General features: G+C 45.8%; 1 protein-coding gene across 1 annotated transcript in view; it reads left to right on the top strand.

The window, feature by feature from the left end:
* Positions 1 to 2,695: 2,695 nt before the first annotated feature.
* Positions 2,696 to 19,309, top strand: part of ATP8A2 (ATPase phospholipid transporting 8A2) — a 617,557-nt gene continuing 600,943 nt past the window's right edge. Inside the window, exon 1 of the mRNA XM_044249456.1 lies at positions 2,696 to 2,771. Within this exon, the coding sequence (XP_044105391.1) occupies positions 2,696 to 2,771 (76 nt within the window). The remainder of the gene's footprint in view (positions 2,772 to 19,309) is intronic.

Here is a 19,309-nt window from a genome sequence, read left to right on the forward strand (position 1 = left end):
GATTAAATAAGAATGGGTTTAAGTTAAAATAGAACTTAAGACGGTCATAGGGAAGAACTGCTTGAAAACCCTTGTTCTTGAGCATTGAAATGTGCTACCACAACTGCTAAGAGAAGTTGTGCAGTTTTCCCTCCTTGGAAGTCTTGAGACAAAACATGGCTGACCTTTTCGCAGTCACACCACGAGGAGGTAGGTTCTCTCTCTGGGAAACTGGGTCTGTCCTGGCCGATCTCACTGCCCAGGGAGGATGTATACAGAATACAGAAGATGGAGACAGCTGGCTTTCAGGGAAAGAAAACTATATTCCTTTTTTTTCTTCTACATCATCCCTTAGGACAAAAAGGCCTACTCCTAACTCAATGGTATTTGGGTAACACCCAGCGCTAAGGGCTTGGTGTATCCTGCTCAGCCTGTCGTTTGAGGGATTTTTTTTTCTTCCGCAAGCTGCTTCTGTCACCTGACTTCTGAGTGCTTGGGGTGGTGGCTCTAGAGAACTGAGGCAAACGCTCTTTCCTGACAAGTTCTTGCTTCTGTAGGGTAGAGACAAAATACATTTCTCTGACTATTCCTGTTGCTCTCATTTTACATTGGCTTTTCTTTCTACAGGCTTCTTGGGTCTCCTCTGGTTCTAGCCTATGTTGCTTCTGGCAAGGGTGAAAGCATTTGCGAGGTCAAGTACAGGTTATTGAAGGATCCATACTGGCATTTGGATTCTAAGACGAACAGTAAATAATGCTCATCGGCTAGTTTTTATTCTTTGTGCATGTATATCTTTAGAAGACCTCAAAGATAGTATTTAGGTCTGGATTCTGTGCTCAAAGGCCATCCTTAACTTCCCAAGAGAGATAACAGCCAGTCAGATCAGGGAAATTAGCCATGGCACTCAATGAGAGAACACAAGTTCAAATGGGTCACCCATCTATTGCTCCCTGCACATCTTCAAAGTGGGTCACCTGAATCTCAACACTGTACCAAGTTGCTAGGACAGTTTTGGTTATCAGAAGATAAATACAGAAACATAAGTGACCCCCCCATTTCATGACAAGGATGCACAAAATCAAATAAGGCACAGGGTCAGTTTAGGGCAGGCAAGACAATGCTCTATATTTACCATACTCAGCTTCTTAAAAATTAAAAATAATGTCTATCTACCCTTTCCCCATCTGGTTATGGTGGAAACATTTTTCATCTTAAAATTTGGAGTTAAAAAAGTTGTTTTCACTCAAGTCCTTTTCAGCTCTGCTAAGCCTTCAAGGGGTTGTCATTGATTTAAAAATTGAATCATTAGTGACAAAGTTTTTGATAAATTCACTGCTAGGATGAAGTGGCTTTAGCTGCTGAATTCACCCTCAGCAGCTGTGAAGACCCGCTGAGAAAACATCTCCCACCCTGAAGCTCCGCTCAACAATTTGGAAAATTTTCTTCTTCCTCAACATCCTGCTGAGGACTCAATTTCTTATCAGAACCCCCTCACCCCTTTTTTGAGGGCCTAGAAGAAACAAACAGGGAATCCTATTTGAAGTTAAAATTGCCAGTCTATTGTCCATCCCTACTGCATTTTTCCTAAGAAATTCTGGAGCAGAGGCTAGCCAGTAGGAGCTTGAGAGGCTGCATGGTAATTTCTCCTGGGGCACCAATTCTTTCTGCTGAACTCTGTTCTCCTCAGCCCCTGATATTTATGTTAAATTTAGCATAATGATCACATCAATAAGTGTAAGGTCAGACTCTTCTTGAATCATTTTTCTCTTCATTCTGAGGTCAGAATTTTATCAAATATTAAACAGATTCAGCTTTTTTCCCCCTTTCTTTTTGTGGAACTGTGCCCAGAAGGACCAAGCCCGGTTTAAACACTGATGAGTAAAAACAATAAAAAAATGGATCAAGTGACCTTGGACAAGTCACCTCACCTCTCACTGATTTTTGTTTCCTACGGAAGAAGGGGTGTGTGTGTGTGTGTGTGTGTGTGTGTCGCGAGCTAAATATTCCCAGGGGCTTCTTACAATTCTAACATGCCACTAATAGGAATTCTAGGAGGGCTGGGGGTTAGGAGTCTGGAGACCCAGGATTTCTCTTCGTTCCAGGCCCTACACCTTAGAAATACTTGTTCCTTGAAGAACCTATACAGATCTCAACAAAATAGAACAGAAACCGAGAAAAGGGGAGTTTCTGACGGTTCGCACGGGACACTTGCGCCGCGTGACAAGTGACAGGTAAAACAGGTAGCAGATTGGCACAGGCAGAGAAGAGTACCCCAAGACGTGACCGCCTCCTATTAGAGCCCCCAGGACACCGATCCATGCCCCCCGCCCACCGCCGTTTCCGCCACCTAAAAGCCCCCTGTCCCGCTTAACGGTCCAGACTCTTCCGGCCCGCTCCTCCTCCCGTCCGGCTCCCCGCGGAAGGGCCGGACCCCTCCCCCGCCGCTGCCGCCGCCGCAGCCGCCGCCGGGCCAGCGGGGCCCGCAGCGGTGGCGTTCGCGGGCGCTGCCGCATTGGCCGGCGGCTGCGGCACGGACGACGCAGCCTCCTCCGGCGGCGACCGCGGCATAGGCGCCGGCGCTCCCGGCGGCCCCGCAGTCCGGCCCAGGAGCGCGCCCACCCATGGCCCTCGGGCTGCCACCCCTGCGCCCAGCCCCGAGCGCAGCCGCCGCCACCGCCGCTCGCCCAGGGCCCGCGTAGCCCCCGACTCGGGCGCGATGCCGAACGCCTCCGGCCTGGACAGAGCTCTTAAGATGTCCCTGCCCCGAAGGTCGAGGATCCGCTCGTCCGTTGGTGAGAGGGGAGGGGAGCGCGGCGGGGAGGGTCGGCGGGGCGGGGGCGCCGCCGCGCGGAGGGTAGACACCGCCCGCCCTCCGCCCGCCTCCCTCCGCAGGGCCTGTCGGCGGCCGCCCGCACCTGGGGGGCGGGGCGGCCCAACACCTGCGCCGCAGGAGGGGGCCGGGGCGTCCGAGACCCCGGCGCGCCCGCGGGGCCGCGGTGCGTGTGCGCGTGCGTGCGAGATGCGATGCGCATGCCCGGCCGCCCCCACGCGGGGATACCCGGTGCCCCGCTCGGTGGGCGCGGAGACCGTCTGGCGTGTGCCCTGTCCCGGCGTGGTGTTTGTAGCAGAGCCCTAGGGAGCCATAGGGTCACAAGAACGTTTGTCGCTACCTGGGTCCGCGGTCCTCGCGCGCACACGGCAACGTCGCACTCGCTCCCGACCACCTGCACAGCGCCCCCCCCCCCCCCGATTTAAACGCCCGCGGGCGGGGACGCCAGACAGCTAAAGCCACGCTCCCCCCACCCCGGTGCTTCAGACACAGCACCGCGGCCCCTCACGTCTAGACACTTGCATTTTGTTTCGTAGAGAATATACGTGGAAACCCAGATCGTGTCAAGCGGGATGTTTGGTGGTTCTGATCCACGTCGGGTTACCTAGACCCTTAGCTAATGAAAAATGGAAAGGGAACTTCAGGAACCATCCTCTTTCTTACCATTTCAGGACTGCCAGCAAGTTTGTAGGTCGATCCTCGGTGGGAGGAAGGGACAGGGTTTGCAATTTGGGGATGGGGCACTTGTCATCTTTGTGAGGTTTTTGTTTTGAGAAAATAGGCTTATGAAAATAAACAACTTTCCTGTTTCTGCAGTTGAATCACGTGACATGGAAAGCGCTATCAGTCCTTGGGACCAGTGTTTCTGAGTAATGTCAGGGCACTTTCAGATCCACCTAAGGACAGTCCCAGTGTGAAAGGATCGCGGGCTGAGGGCTAAGGCTAGACTGTGGGCCTTGTGGGCAGAAGCCGGGAGACCAGCTGGGAGGGGACAGCGGTAATCCAGGTGCCAGATGGTACCTGTGGCATTGCTAGGGTGGAGGCGGGGAGAGTAGGCATGTCCTCCATATGTCTGAAGGTGAGCCAACAGATTTGGTTGTGATTTGAATGTAGGTTTCAGTAAAAGAATCAGAGAGTCGCTAGGAGGAAAAAGAAAGTTGAAAAACGTGCCACTCGCGGAGATGGGGAAAACTGCAGGAAGAACGGGGCTCTTATTTGTGTGTGGGAGGGTCGGGGGTTAGGAATTTGATTTTGAAGTGCCTGGGAGAGCATGGATTGGAGATGTTTACATTTATCAGCCCTGAGTTCTGGAGAGTGGTCTAGAGCAGAGACGTAAATTCAGGTATCCTCAGCAGGAACCGTTCCACTGTAGCTGTGTGACAGAGCCCCACTCTTGGCCAAGTCCTGCGTTTGCTCTAATGCTGTGCTGTTGCTGTCTTAGAGGCCTCAATGATTTTCGAATGAGGGCCCTGCATTGTCATTTTGCAGTGGGACCTGCCAGTGATGTATGTAACCAGTCTATAGAGATGTGGCCCAGAAGAGAAAGGTCCTTGGACAGAGGCCTGGACATTTCAAGGTCAGGGAGGTTAAGGCAACAGCCATGGGGCTCAGAGGATGGCCAGCGAGGTCCGAAGAAAAGACCAGAGCGGTGCTCTGAAGCTCAGTGAGCCCACCGTCCTGAAGGCAGGGGGTGCTCAGCTGTGCCCAGTGCTGCTGGGAGCTCAGGAAAGGCGAGACCTGAGAAGAGTCCATCGTGGAGGGCGGGTGACCTTGCAGTCTGTTTCTGTGTAAGCGCGGGCAAGAATGTCTATAGAACAGCTTGAGAGAGAGAGAAAGAGAGAGATGGATAAGAGGATTTTGGAAACAGCAAGTCCAGAAAACTCTTTTGGGTGAATTTTGTAGAAAGGGGGAGAGAGCAAGTTGAGTGATAGCTGGAGGGGAAGATGTGAGTTCCAGAGAGGTGGTTTTATTTCAAGGCAAGTATTACAGTCATACAGTTGATGGTGTGAGTGTCAAAGTAAGGGGTTTTTAGGGAGAAAGGAGGGACAGTGATCTGAGATCAACAGTGAGGAACAGGGTCATCAAAGTGGAGCAGTGAAGGCAAGAAGTCCAGAGGTGGGGGAGATAAGGCATTTGCTGATGAAAGGCTGCAAGTTCCAGAAGACAAGAAGGTTCTAAGAGGTGAAGTTTCTGTGAAGAATTTGCATATGGTGTGAGGAAGAAGGGGGATGCTCCTGTGAATGAGGGTAGAGGGCCTGATAGGCTGAGAGTTTAGAAGTGCTGGGGCTGGGGGAGTGGCAAGGGGAGGGCTGGTCAGTGCTGGAGAGATGTCCTAGGAGTGTCCTGAGCTCTGAAACCACTTCTTTCCAGTGCCTGCGTGAGTGAGACGTTTCCATCAAAGCTTTGGGTACCATAGTCAAACATTCTGCAAAATATCTTCACTCCTTTTGGTCCTTTACTTCTCCATGCATATTTTTAAAAGAACCTGTTTTAAAATGAGACAAAACAACATCCTTTTAGAATTTTTGGTTACATTTGCATTAAATTTATAGATCAGTCTGGAAAGAGTAGAAATTTTAAAAAATGTCTTTTTAACCAGAAATGTGGATATTTCTCATCATTTTTATGTGTATTCTTTTAGGTCTTTTATTAAAATGGTATAATTTTCTCCATAGATTTTAAAAGGCTTATTCCTAGATACTTCTGTTACTAGAATAAATGGGGTTCTTAAAAACTTACATTTTTAGTTGGGTTGCTGCTGATGTCTAGGGAAGCTATTGAATTTTTATGTTGTATGTCAACAACCTAGTGCACTGTCATAACTTTTCAAAGTTTAGGATTCTTTTAAATATTTTTTGTAGACATCCACATTATCTGCAAATAATAATTTCATTTCTTCCTTTTAATTGTTATGCCTCATAATATTTTTCTTATTTGATGATATTTGCTATTACTCCCAATGAAAAGTTTGACCAGAAGTGCTGTTCTTAGAACATTAAAGGGAATGCTTCCAGAATTTCATGTGCAGGCTAATATTTGCTGTTGGAGTTGGTAGCTGCTCTTTATTACTCTGTGGAAGCGCTCTGCTTTTCCTACCCAGTGCTTCATTTAGGGCAGAGCCAGGTTTATCACGCACATTAAGATAATCATAAGGAATCAGCAAAATACTTAAAGATACCTGGGTAGCTGTCAGGTCTTTCCCTCTCCTGTCTGGATCTTCATATACATTAAAAGTGAATAGCAGCAAACGCATCAGACTGGCGCTAATAAAAACTAGTGACGTCAGCAAATGCTTGCAAGGATGCAGAAAACGATCACTCCTGTGTGGCTGCTGGGAATGTAAAATGGCACAACCACTCAGGAAGAATGTTTGACAGTCACTCTTTCTTTTTTTCTTAATTAATTAATTAATGTTGACACACGGTGTTACGTTAGTTTCAGGTGTGCAACATAGTGTTTGGCCATATGTATCTGTCATGCTATGTTCACCGCAAGTGTGGCTACCAGCTGTCAACATTCAGTGCTATGCACTCTATTCCCTATGCTGTACCTTTCGTCTCTGTGACTTCCTCATTCCATAACTGGAAGCCTCTGCCTTATCTGCTTTGTCCATCTCTCACTCCCCTCTCCTCTGGCAACCACCAGTTTGTTCTCTGGATTTATGGATCTGTTTCTGCTTTTTTGTTTTGTTTTGTTTTGTAGATTCCACATATAAGTAAAATAATATGGTATTTATCTTTGACTGCTTTCACTGAGCATAATCCCCTCTAGGTCAATTGATGTCATAGCACATAGCAAGGTTCCATTCGTTTTATGGCTGTATATTCCACTATGTATATAGACCACATCTTTATCCATTTCAGTGATCAGTGCACAATTATCAATAGACAATTAGGTTGTATCCATGTCTTGACCACTGTGAATAATGCTGCAGTGACCCCAGGGGCACTTATACCTTTTTGAATTCGTGTTTTTGTTTTATTTGGGAAAATACCCAGCAGTGTTATTACTGGATCATATAGTATTTCTATTTTTAATTTTTTGAGGGCCGTCTGTACTTTTTTTACATAGGGGCTGCCCTGTGGAAACAACTGAAACTTTAACTTCAAGTAAGATTCCCTGCCTATTTCTTCTGGGCCCTCAGAAAAAGAGAGGGGGTGTTCTGATAAGAAATGAGTCCTCAGCAGGATGTTGAAAGGATAAGCAAGCTGTGCTACATCCACACCGCGGAATACTAATCAGAAATAAATATGAGCCAAATACTGGCCCACATGACAACTTGGGTGGGTCTCCAGGGAGTTGTGCTGAGTAGAAAGAAAGTCCAAGTCCAATCCCAAAATCTACACATCATTTTATCCTATTTATGCAACATTCATGAAATAGCAGAACTATAGAAATGGAGAGCAGATTAGTGATTTCCAGGAGTGAAGGAAGGTGTGGGGATGGGAAGAATAAAAGAGCGACACGGGGGATCCTTGTGGTGATAGAAATGTTCTGTATCCCGACTTACCCAATTTCAGTATCCAGGTTGTGATATTGTGCTATAGTTATGTAAGGTGTTTCCATGGGGGGAAGCTGGGTAAAGGGGACACAGAATCTCTTTAGTTTTCTTACAACTGCATGTGGATCTAAAATGGTCTCAAAATAAAAAGTTTAGTGGAAAAAAGAAAAGGTAAACCATAGTAATTTTTATTAAAAGAAAATAGTCATCATATTTCAGATCTGGTAATGTACTCTCAGTTCAACATATTTGAGTGATAGTACTAGAATTTCATTGCTAGGCTGTTTCTTCAGGGCAATTAAATTGTTTACCACCTGTTTCTGTGACACAGCAGAACCTCTGGGTTTGAGAAGCTTTGTGCTTGGCCCATTAGCGCTTGACATATCTCAGTAGGGCCTGGGGCAGGGGTGAACTCAGACCTTGGGGCACTCTCCTAAGATTATTCTCATTTTTTTATAAACTCATAGGGAAAGGATCAAAGACCACCATCTGTTTCAAGATTACGTGCTCAGCTGTGTACTGTTTAGGAAAATAATTCTGGGATTATTATTTGTTGCTTATGAGATATCTTTGACTCCTTCCTTAATCTGGATGTTCAGTGGTACTTTTGCAAATGCTACCTTTCTCCAAATATATATATCTTGTGTTAGTGTCCCAGACACTTTACCAGGTGGTAGAAATGCAAAGATGTGAGTCCCCTGCCTGTACAGAGTTTACGGTTGGCTCAAGATCGAGCCTTTCAGTCCAGTAAGGGAGGCAGAGTGGAAACTGGAGTTGTTGATTGTAACATATCTATGTGGAGTGCCTTCAGTATGCCAGGCACTGCTCCAGGGGCTGGAGATGGAGCGGGGAGCAGAGCAGGGGTGCTGTCAGGGAGCTTGTGGTCTCATGGTTGGTTACAAGCCATGGGGTCAGTGCTCTCAACTCTCTTATCCTGACTTGCTTTGACACTCATGGACAGTGACACTCATGGACAGTGTGCACAGATGAATAGTGAAGTGTGTGTGTGTGTGTGTGTATGGGTGTGCGGGGGGTGGAGGTGAGCAGTGAGGACCGAAAGTAAGGGAAGTTGGGTTTTTTTTTTAATAGTTTGTAGTTTAAAGATTTTATGTATTTATTTGACAGAGAGAAATCACAAGTAGATGGAGAGGCAGGCAGAGAGAGAGAGGGAAGCAGGCTCCCTGCCGAGCAGACAGCCCGATGCGGAACTCGATCCCAGGACCCTGAGATCATGACCCGAGCCGAAGGCAGCGGCTTAACCCACTGAGCCACCCAGGCGCCCCGGGAAGTTGTTTTTTATGGACTATGTTGTCAGCAGGATCTTGGGAAGGATCTTACTCCCTGTCTTATTAAATTTAGAGATTTGGCTTAAAGGAAACAAGATTAGCAATGAAGAGCTGGTGGGCAGTAAGCATGCAGACCAAATGCAGAACCTGGAGGAGTACACATCTTCCAGAAATGGTCCCTAGTGTCCTCCAATTCCACGTTGGGCCTATCCATCTCCTCTGTCCTCTGTCCTGGTCTGCAAAGGTGTTTTTTCATTGTGTTTTGTTTAAAAAGCATCCCTACACGGACTCAGTTTTCCCATAACAACCTGCCCGAAGTTTCAAGGGCAGAAGTAGGAAACTGAGGGGCGTTAAAGTAGAAAGAGCTCTAATATTAGAATGTGAGGGTGTGTTGGAAGCCAGAGCTGGTGTGTTGAACTCAGAATGTGCAGCTCCTGATCTGCTGAGTGAGGAGGCAGAAGCCGCTTGCCCGAGGTTGGCAGGCAGCTCCTTCAACACCCCAGCGCCCGCTTTGGGAAAGAGAAAACCCTCAGGGTCGTTTTAATCGAAGATGCGGTTTCGGCTCACTTAAGGAAGTAGTCACAAGATCTACCACTTTTAAATCCCAGAAGTGGGGTTGGGGTGCAGTGAGCTGGGGGAAGGGCAGCCCTCTCTCCCAAGTCACAAGTGAACAGGAGACAGAGAGCAGGGTAGCAAACACCCCTATTACGTCAGAGGCGGTCAGGGTGGAGGGCATTAGCTTTTCCCGACCTTAACTCTAAGCGGTTGTTTCAAAAGGCGCCTTGGGACAAGCAAAGTGGGGACAGATGGTGCACTCCTAAACTCAAGTCCATCTCTACACGCCCGGACCCCAGGTATGAGTCGGGTTGTCACATTGTAAAATACCTAGGCAGCTGCTGAGAAACATAAACGTTGTTTGTCATCACAAAGGGCTGGACCACATCTCAGAAATGGCTTTATCCTCCACTTTCACAGAGGAGAAAAACAAGTCAGAGATGTTCCTTGCTTGCTGGTTTGTTTCCAGCAGGACCAGCTAATCCCCAAGCCCAGGGTGCTTTCACCCCCCTCCAAAGCACCTGGTTCAGTATCATATCCAGTTGAACAGAACAGGTTCTGTTTTTGTCTTCTGTTCCTCAAATGGAAATACATAAAGAGCTGGGCCTAATTTCCCCTGCTTCTGTTTTCTGTACCTTCTGTCCTGTGGGTACTCAATAAATAAAGCTCTCACTGAGCTCTGTCATGAATTAACCTTTGAACTTGGTCTAACGGCCTAGACTATTGGAAGTTTCTTTATGGTAGCATACATCAGGGTTGAAACCCCTAGCTTTGGGATTGAGAGAACTGGATCCAATTCTGTATGACATTGTAAAACTTCCTTTATTTCTATTACAGAGGCAGATGAAAATACATCTTGTACCTCATGGGGTGGTTATGATTAGTGAGTAATGTGTATAATACAGAAGTGCATGCATTAATTATTTGATACATTAAGAGAACCATGTGATGTAATCAAGCTCATATTGACAATATGTCAGATCTTTCTCACGCTGCCCATCATCATTCAAGGTAAACTCCTGCACCCAGATTCTTACCTGCAGGCCAGCCATATGGGCAAGAATGTCACCTGTTGGGACGCCTGGGTGGCGCAGTTGGTTGGACGACTGCCTCCGGCTCAGGGCGTGATCCTGGAGTCCCGGGATCGAGTCCCACATCAGGCTCCCAGCTCCACGGGGAGTCTGCTTCGCTCTCTGACCTTCTCCTCGCTCATGCTCTCTCTCACTGTATCTCTCTCTCAAATAAATAAATAAAATCTTTAAAAAAAAAAAAAAAGAATGTCACCTGTCATTATTGCCCCCTCTAAATCTCATGATGGAGGCTTACCTGGGAGTCATTATCGGAGCATGAGAGCATTCTTCTCATGTCATTATCCAGGCGTATATGATCACACACCAAGCACTCGGATGATAGAGAATTCATCCCCCTGTGTCTCTGGAGGCTCTCACCTTCTATTCATTTGCCCTGCCTTCAAGGCCATTTTTTAAAAAAAGATTTTATTTATTTATTTGACAGATTGAGATCACAAGTAAGCATAGAAGCAAGCAGAGGGAGAGGAGGAAGCAGGCTCCCTGCTGAGCAGAGAGCCTGATGCCGGGCTTGATCCCAGGACCCTGAGACCATGACCTGAGCTGAAGGCAGAGGCTTAACCCACTGAGCCATCCAGGTGCCCCTCAAGGCCATTTTTTACCCTACAGGTGGCCAATAAGAACCTCAGTTGATGGCTTCGGTTGCTTAATAATTGATTTTCCTTTTACAGTATATGTTTTATCTTAAACCCTTCTCTGACAGAGATGCTAGCTAGAACAAAGGGTTAAATTGGAATTATTCTTGAAAAACGTTTTCCAAACAGTTATGGGAGGATGCCTTTAGAACACCTTTAAAGATGAGTTTCTGCCTTTCTTCCTTGGATCTTTACATTTACTAAATATAACCCTTGGTCAATACAACACTGGATACAAGATATTATTTACATCCATTTAGGCCAGTAAAAGTGCTCAGGGCAAATGTTAACACCCATTAAGAAAGTCTAAACATAGAAATGATCTCATATCCATGCCCTGCGAGTTTTTTCCCATTATTAAGGGCAAATGCAGGAACAAGACCTGAGAGAGAGCCCTTGCCAGGATAGAGCCCTGAGGAAGTGGGGATTGTTAGTGGCTCACGCAAAATACGCAGACAGCCCATGGGGACTCAGTCACATATGGACACCTGCGTCTACCTGCACAGGCATGCCCATAAGGGTGTGCGAATAATATTGTTCATCAGCAGTGACTGGGGAGGGCTCACTGTGTCACACACGGCTGCAGACGGTGTGTATGTGTACGTGCCCATACTGTTAATGTGTGTCTCTTGCTCTGACAGCTCATCTCTTTCTTTGCTCACCATCTGTAAGAATCAGAATCTGATACAACATCACATTTTACCCTAAAAAGTGATCTAATCGTGATTAACTTGCATTTAGAGGGTTTACATTTGCAAGCAAGTTTTCCAGGCTTTGGCACTCTTATGCCAGATGATAAGCAAATGTCACATCTCACACATTTCGGTGAAGTGTCTGGGGGCTGCTTCTCCCTCTTCTATCTCTGGAGATACTGTGTTAGCTGCCGTCTGCACTGAGGCTCCAGGATTACTGTAAATATTTTAAGTACATTACTGAGATGGGTCATACGGGAAGCAAGGGTAAGCAAGTGCTACATGGAGGAAGGACCTCTGTACTCGGACATTTGGAATCTGCTTCCGGATCCTAAGTTCAGGGAGCATGGCTTTCTTCACTGGCCTTCAGTGATGCCTGCATATCATGGAGGAGCTCATTCGCATTCGGAGGGAGAAATCTGGGGACTGCCGCTGAGCTGTTCTACTTCGTGCTCCATGGGATCAGCCTCTTATGAACTATTTTTAGCTGCATAATGATTATCCTTATTTAAGACTCTCCTATTTTCTTTGTGTTTTCTTTATTCTAAGCCACTGGGGAAACAGAATTTTGGTTTTACCACTACAGAATTTTTTATCTTTGGACCTGCAAAGAGGTAGCTACTGTTTATGTAGCAGACAAACGAAATGACCCCTTGTCCTCTGACATCTTGGCAGTTGAGTTTCACTGACCAAATTGCTAAGGGTGTAAGGTAGTGTGGGTGTTTCTGTTGTGTCCCCTTCCCCCCAGTCCCTTCCCCACGTTACTCATGCTCTGCCTTGGTGCTGGTGAGAATATTAGAAAGATGCTCTCTGGATCCTCTCCTCATTCAGGTCTGTGTTGACCATTCCTGATGCTTGAAAATGCATCTATTCAACTCCGTTTAACTCTGCTGCTGTCTGGTTTTCAGATGTTCGGGTGTGGGCCAGTGTTCTGGAAGGGAAGGCACCTGTGTGGGCCGGCAATTGAGGGGGCCTCAATTTAACAATAAATTGAGCTGGGTGTAAACCCCAGGGATCAGGGAAGATCACAAATGCAGTACATGGTCAGGGGCTATTACAGTGATCTAGGTGAGAAGTAATGAGGGCCTGGGGCAGGGCAACACCAGTGATGCGAAGAAGGAATGACTGTGGGAAGCATAGCTGAGTTGGAACTGACAAGGTGTAGAGATGGAACCAGGCACTAGAGAAGTCTGTCCATCTTTGCCTGCTCATTATTTGTCCTCTGAGAGCCCAGATACTGGGCCGAGTGTCAGCGATACGCAGAGAGTCAGACATTCTCGAAGTCAAAGGTGACTTTCTAGATCAGTGTGGTCCCAGATGGTGGCCACTAGCCACAAATGGCTCCTGAGCGCTTGAGGAAGGAGTCAGACCATGCACCAGACCGTGCTGGAAGTGTAGGAAGCACATCAGAGTTTGAAGACTTACCATGGAAAAAGAATCTGAGCCATCTCATTAGTAATGTTTTTTGCTTATTATAGATTGAAATAATATTTTGGATAGGTCAAGTTAAATAAAATATGTTATTCCAGTTATTTTCTGTTTCTTTTTACTTTTTTTCTTAGTGTGGCTACTATAAAATTTAAGATGGTGTATATATCTTGGACAGCTCTGCATAGATGATCTTGTCCAGACATTTGTGATTGACAGTTCATGGAGTTGCAGACTTTCCCAAAATAAAATTGTCTAGGAGCCCAACACCTTCCTTCCTAGGGGAGGAAACTAAGGCTTTGGAGGGTTACATTCTGGAACTTGCCCAGCGTTCCACGGGCAGTGACAGCCCAGAGCCTGTGTCTTTCCACCCTTCCAGTATTCTTTTCAGGGTTATTTTGTCTTTCTTTTACACTGGGTGAAAATCTCTCTTGGGCCCAATCTAGGTGATCCACCTTAAGTTTATTCTGAAAATTAACCAGCTCATGGTACAGTAGGGCCCCCCCACCCCACCATCACTACCTCCATGTCTTCAGTTTTTCTTTTGGCAGTTTCATTCACCAGCTGTCGAAATACCATCTGGAAACAGATGATCCTCCTTCTGGCAATCGGCGGAGGGTGGGTAGTAGCCCAGCACTATGTCACCATGCCTGCGTCACTGACCTCATTTGGTCTCACCACGTGGGCATTTTGTCATCCCACATCATCACAAGAAAAAGGGGGAGATTTTGAGGGAAAGGCCACATTCATATCATTTTTACTATAGTATACCGTTGTTACCTGGGTCTGTTTATTAGTAATTCATTTCTTATTGTGCCTAATTTGTACATTTAACTTTATCACAAACATGTATGTGTATATAGGAAAAACATAGTATACATAGGGCTCAGTATTATCCACAGCTTCAGGCATCCACTGGGGGTGTTGGAACGTGTCTTTGTGGATAAGGGGTGGGTTACTGCAAAATTCTTTTGTATTTCTTTGAACCTAACATCTAATAAAACGAACTTGCTTGAGTGTTTGTTGTCTGAGATCATAGGCGGTATTTGCAGAGAGGAACTTCAGCTATGATGCATCTTCAGTTTATGATTAAATGAACTTCAGTCACAGCGGGGAGCAGCCAGCAGATCTCATCTGCCCAGATGACAGCCTCCTTTACAACCAGTGGGCATCTCAGGGTAGATCTCCTCTTCCCAGAGGCTGATCAGTAACTGGAATGGAGTTGAGTTGTTTCAAGAAACACAGTTTTAAAATGTTTCCCTCTTAGTGTGTCCCCCAGAAATGGAGAAAGTAAACACAGAAGAAGAAAATAATCCAAGGGCTGTGTTCAAACACCATTAGGCTGTTAGTGGTGCTGGGTCTTGCTGAGAAGACAAAGTAGGTTTTATTACCAAGGGATGAAGCTGGGCTTTTTAGATTGTTCCTGTACTCTGAGTTTTTAGGAATTTCGTTTACTATTGATGAAATTATGGACTGTGATAGTAAATACAGCCTGGGTAACTGAGATGACACTTTCGTTGTTGTTAGCAGTCTGATATCTTGGACAAGTGGCATGTGGTTGTTTTGCTTTAGGGGTATGATTTTTTAAAAAAGATTTTTATTTATTTATTTGACAGAGAGAGAGAGAGAGAGAGAGAGCACAAGTAGAGGGAACAAGAGGCAGAGGGAGAGGAGGAAGCAGGCTCCTTCCTGAATGGGGAGCCCGATACGGGGCCCGATCCCAGAACCCTGGGATCATGACCTGAGCTGAAGGCAGAGGCTTAACTGACTGAGCCACCCTGGCAGCCCTAGGGGTATGATTTGACTCAGTCTTCGTGTCTGTATAATGGAGAGCTCTGTTGTCTGATGTCTCTGATGTATTTCAGTAGAAGTCTTGGCTTCATGAGCATGGCTGGAGAGTATGACTGAAGATACTCAGGGCAGGCGAGGGAGTCTGTGGTTGCATGTCTGCTGTCCAGGCTCTTTCATGCAGAATGATAACATTGGCAGGATATTCCAGGGCAATGCCAGCCATATCGTGCTGAGGCAGGGGAGAGACATCTTGGATATGGTGACGTCTCTGCCAACTCTGAACTCGGTGCTGTGGTGTCACACCGTGAGGTCGGCACTGTGACAAATGTATAATGACATGCGGCCACCATCACAGTATCACACTGTATTGTTACGCCTTTCAATCTCCGCTTCCCCTGACTCCAACCCTGGTATTGCTGATCTTTTTACTGTCTGCATAGTTATGCCTTTTTCAGAACATCAGTTGTTTGGCATTCTAGAGGATGTAGCCTTCTCAGATTGGCTTCTTTCACTTAGTGATACACATGTAAGATTTGTCCATGCCTTTTCATGGCTTGATTGCTATATTTTTTAATCCCTGAGGAATGTTCTGTTGTCTGGATGTACCATAGTTCATTTATGCATTAAGCTACTGAAGGACATCTTGGTTGCTTCCAAGTTTTGGCAAGTATGAATAAGCCTGCTATAAACATCTGTGTGCAGGTTTGCATGTGGGCATATGTTTTCAACCTCTTTGGGTAAACTGGATCCTACAATGAGAGTATATTTGATTTTGTAAGAAACTGCCCAACTGTTTTCCAGAGTGGCGGTCACATTTTACATTCTCATCAGCAGTGAGGAAGAATTCTGTTGCTCCACATCCTCACCAACATTTGTTGTCCTCAGTGTTTCAGATTTTATCCATTCTCATTGTTGTTTTAATTTGCAGTTCCTTAGATGTGAAACTTAGATGTGGAAAAGATGTGGAGCATCTTTCCATAGGCTTATCTGACTATCTGTATATCTTCTTCAGTGAAGCACCATCTTTTCCCCATTTGTAACTCAGGTTATGTGTTTTCTTTCTTTCTTTCTTTTCTTTTCTTTCTTTCTTTCTTTTTTTTTAGGTTATGTGTCTTCTTGTTGTTGAGTTGGAAGAGATCTTTATATATATTTTAGATACAAGCCCTTTATCAGATGTGTTTTATGAAGATCTTCTCCCAGTCCGTGGCTTGCCTTTTCATTCTCCAAGTTTCTTTCCCAGAGCACGTTTTTCATTAAAAAAAAAAAAATCCAACGTATCAATATTTACTTTCATAGATTATGCTCTTGCTGTTTCAAGTTTTCTCTCCATATTTTCCCTTAGGTGTTTGAAACTTATTATGTGTAAACTTATTTTTCTGGAGGGCACTTTTAAATTGTGAATTACACATACTATTTTTTTCCCTTAAGGCAAGACTTAATCAGTACATGTGTCCTATTCCTCTCCACACTGAGCCCCGCAGACAAAAAGAAGACAAAAACCTGGGCAGGTTGACTCCTTCCCCCACTCCCTTCTCTGCCCAAATCCCCTGAGTTGGCATCAGAGTGCGGTTAACCGGTGGTAGTCACTGTTTTGTTTGTTCAGCAGTCTTCCTTGAGGGCCATTCCTCATGTTGGAGTAGATCCCTTAGGAGCTCCCAGTGACCATCTGTGCGTGTAAACGGATTCTTCCTGCCCCCGAAAATGCTTTTATGTCATCCTCCCCATTAAGCGATAGTTTTGCTGAATACAGGGTTCTAGACTCAAAACTCTGTTCCTTCAGGACTTTAAGGAGATCATTCCGTTATCTTCCTGTACCCAGATTTGCTGATGAGAATCTACATCCATCTGATTTTCATTCCTTTGCCGCAAAGCTGTTTTCCTTTTTGATTGGCTTTTAATGATGTATGTGTCCTTGATGTTCTCAAGTTTCAAGGTGATGGTCTAAGTATTTTCTTTTCCCCATTAAATGCTCAGCGCTGGAAGGCCCTTTCAATCTGAGAAGGCTGGCTTTCTTTTGGGGGGAAATTTCTATCTGGCACTGTCAGTCACCAGCTGTGTCCCTGCACCCCAGCCCTCCCCCTTCCTATCTGCAACTTCTTCCATATGTCTGTCTCTGCAGGTTCCTCTGTTGGTTTTATACTCATTATCCCCTAATTCCCCATTTTGATCATTGCTTGGTGTTACCTTTCAGTTCATTAATGCACACTTAGACTTTGGCTTTCTTTTCCTTTTTTTCTCCTTAGTTTTAGATGTCTGTTGACTTTTTACTTCAACTGCTATGTAATTTCTTTCATGGTCGCTAAGTGATTCTTTGTTCAGAAGAGTCTAGTATCCCGTATGGTATTGACCACTCTCTTGGAGGATGTGAATTACGCATGTCTTTTTCTGATGGCTTTATCATATGAGCATAAGTTCTGTTTGTATTCTCCTTTTCATGTTGTTCATGCACCTTAAGTACCTTGTGATTCCAGAGCCCATTTTTTTTTTCCAGTTGAGGATCCCTGAAGGGGGTGAAGCAGAGCTGCAGGGGATGTCTACACTGTCTTCAGTGAGTGCAGGGACACACACACACACACACGCACACATGCATGTGTGCAAGTGCTGCAGGTGGGGCTGCCTCCACAGATGGTCTGCTGAGCCTCTTTGCTCCTCATTCCTTCCACATGAACAGCTCTGTGTTCCATGAACAGGGGGAAGCTGTCTCCGAAGGAAAAGTGTTGATCAGTTTCTAAAGGGCCCATGTGTCTGTGGTTTAACTCTTGCCAGCCATCCTACAGGACCACAGAAGCCATACAAATTGTTTATCCTGTTCTTTCTTTTGCTGGCCGGTGGGTCTGCTGGCTGCAGAGGGGAAACCACCACAGTGCTCTCTTTTCATTTGTTCCTTGCTGTAGCTTAGGCTGAACACAGTCCTGACTTCAGGCAGGGATCCAGCCCAGATGACTCCATTCCGACCTGCTTCTGAGTTTGGACCCTGCCACATCCTCACTGGGGGTCCTTGGGGAAGTTAGTCACCTGACTCCATCAGGCCTCTTTCCTCATTCATAAAATGCAGGCTATCATAGTACCCACCATGCTGATTACCAAGACCTTGAACAGGCTAACATAGGGAGCACCTGCCACGAACCAAAACTTAATGTGACTCAGTCATTATTATAAAATTAATAATTAAAAACAATGACATAAATGCTACTGTAATTATTTCGAGAGTAATATGCTAGGGATATAGGACTCTGACCCTCACCCATTTTATTTTGTCCATATATAGATTGTTAACTTTTTCCCAGTTAATATGAACTCTGTATGGATGCCAGAGTCTTTGTCTGGAAAGTCAGATGACAGTTGCAGTGAGCTTAATTTTTTTCTTTTTAAGATTTATTTTAGAAAGAGAGAGATGATGAGAAAGCATGATCAGGAGGAGGGTGAGAGGGAGAGGAAGAGTGTCTCAAGCAGACTCTGCTGAGTGGGGAGCCTGATGCAGGGCTCAGTCTCCTGACTGGAGAGCATGACCTGAGTGAAATCAAGAGGCGGATGCCTAACCAGCTGAGCTACCCAGGGGCCCCTGTAGTGGGCTTAATTTTTAAAGAGCATTACAAAATTCTCATATTGGCAAGTGCATTGGAGAATTTGTCTCTTCTTGTGAAACATGCCAGTCTTCTGCCTGATGAGGACGCTTTGGTAAACAGAGGAGTAGTGAGCATGCAGAGCCCTGCTACCCAGCCTCCTTGTGCCCACATCGGCCCCTGGAAGGGATGGGGCACACCGAGTTGGTACCATTGCACACTTGCACTTCTTAACTGAAACTATGCTAAGGTGAGTAGTTTGAGTGCTAATAAGGATGATGTTTTTCCTCTTGGAATCCAAATTGTCATTTTCTCTCATCACTCAACATGGGGGTGTGACCACCTCACACACGCCAGATTTGGAAACAATTTAATAACATCTCTCTTTTTTTTCCATTTTGATTTCCACCACAGAGCACATCTTTCAGGGACCTTCTGGCTTCTCAGCTGATCTTGTAAATACAGGATCAAATCACTGTTTCTTTGGACCCTCAGGGGAAAGGGGGAAAATGTTCCCACTCCTTTAACATCGGAAATAAAGAAAGCAGGCTCATTCTGTGCTTGGAACTAAGGCACTGAATATCTCAAGAAAACACTGCCGAGGAGGTCAGAGCCACAAGAGCCATTGAGAATTTCCCAGGGCAGCATGAGCAGCCATGAACCCTCAGCTGTGTGTTTTAGCAGGAATTAAAATCGTGCAGATGGTTCTGCGTTGCAGGGTCTCAATGAATGTGTCGTTTCCACATTTGAAACTTTTCTTTTCCCTTTTCTGTTTCTGTGTATTCATTTCTGAACACTTGCCTCTGGTTTTGTAGGTCACCCTGAGGTGGGCTGTGGGTCATATTCACATTGTACTTTGCCTTTAGCACTTTTCTGCTCTGGGAGGTGAAGCCCTGAGCAGGTGGAGAGAGAGACATTGGGCCGAGTCCTGGAGCTGTTCCCCTCCTAGAGTCCATGCTTC

This window comes from Neovison vison, chromosome 5 (assembly GCF_020171115.1).
Source record: "Neovison vison isolate M4711 chromosome 5, ASM_NN_V1, whole genome shotgun sequence".
Lineage (NCBI taxonomy): Eukaryota > Metazoa > Chordata > Mammalia > Carnivora > Mustelidae > Neogale > Neogale vison.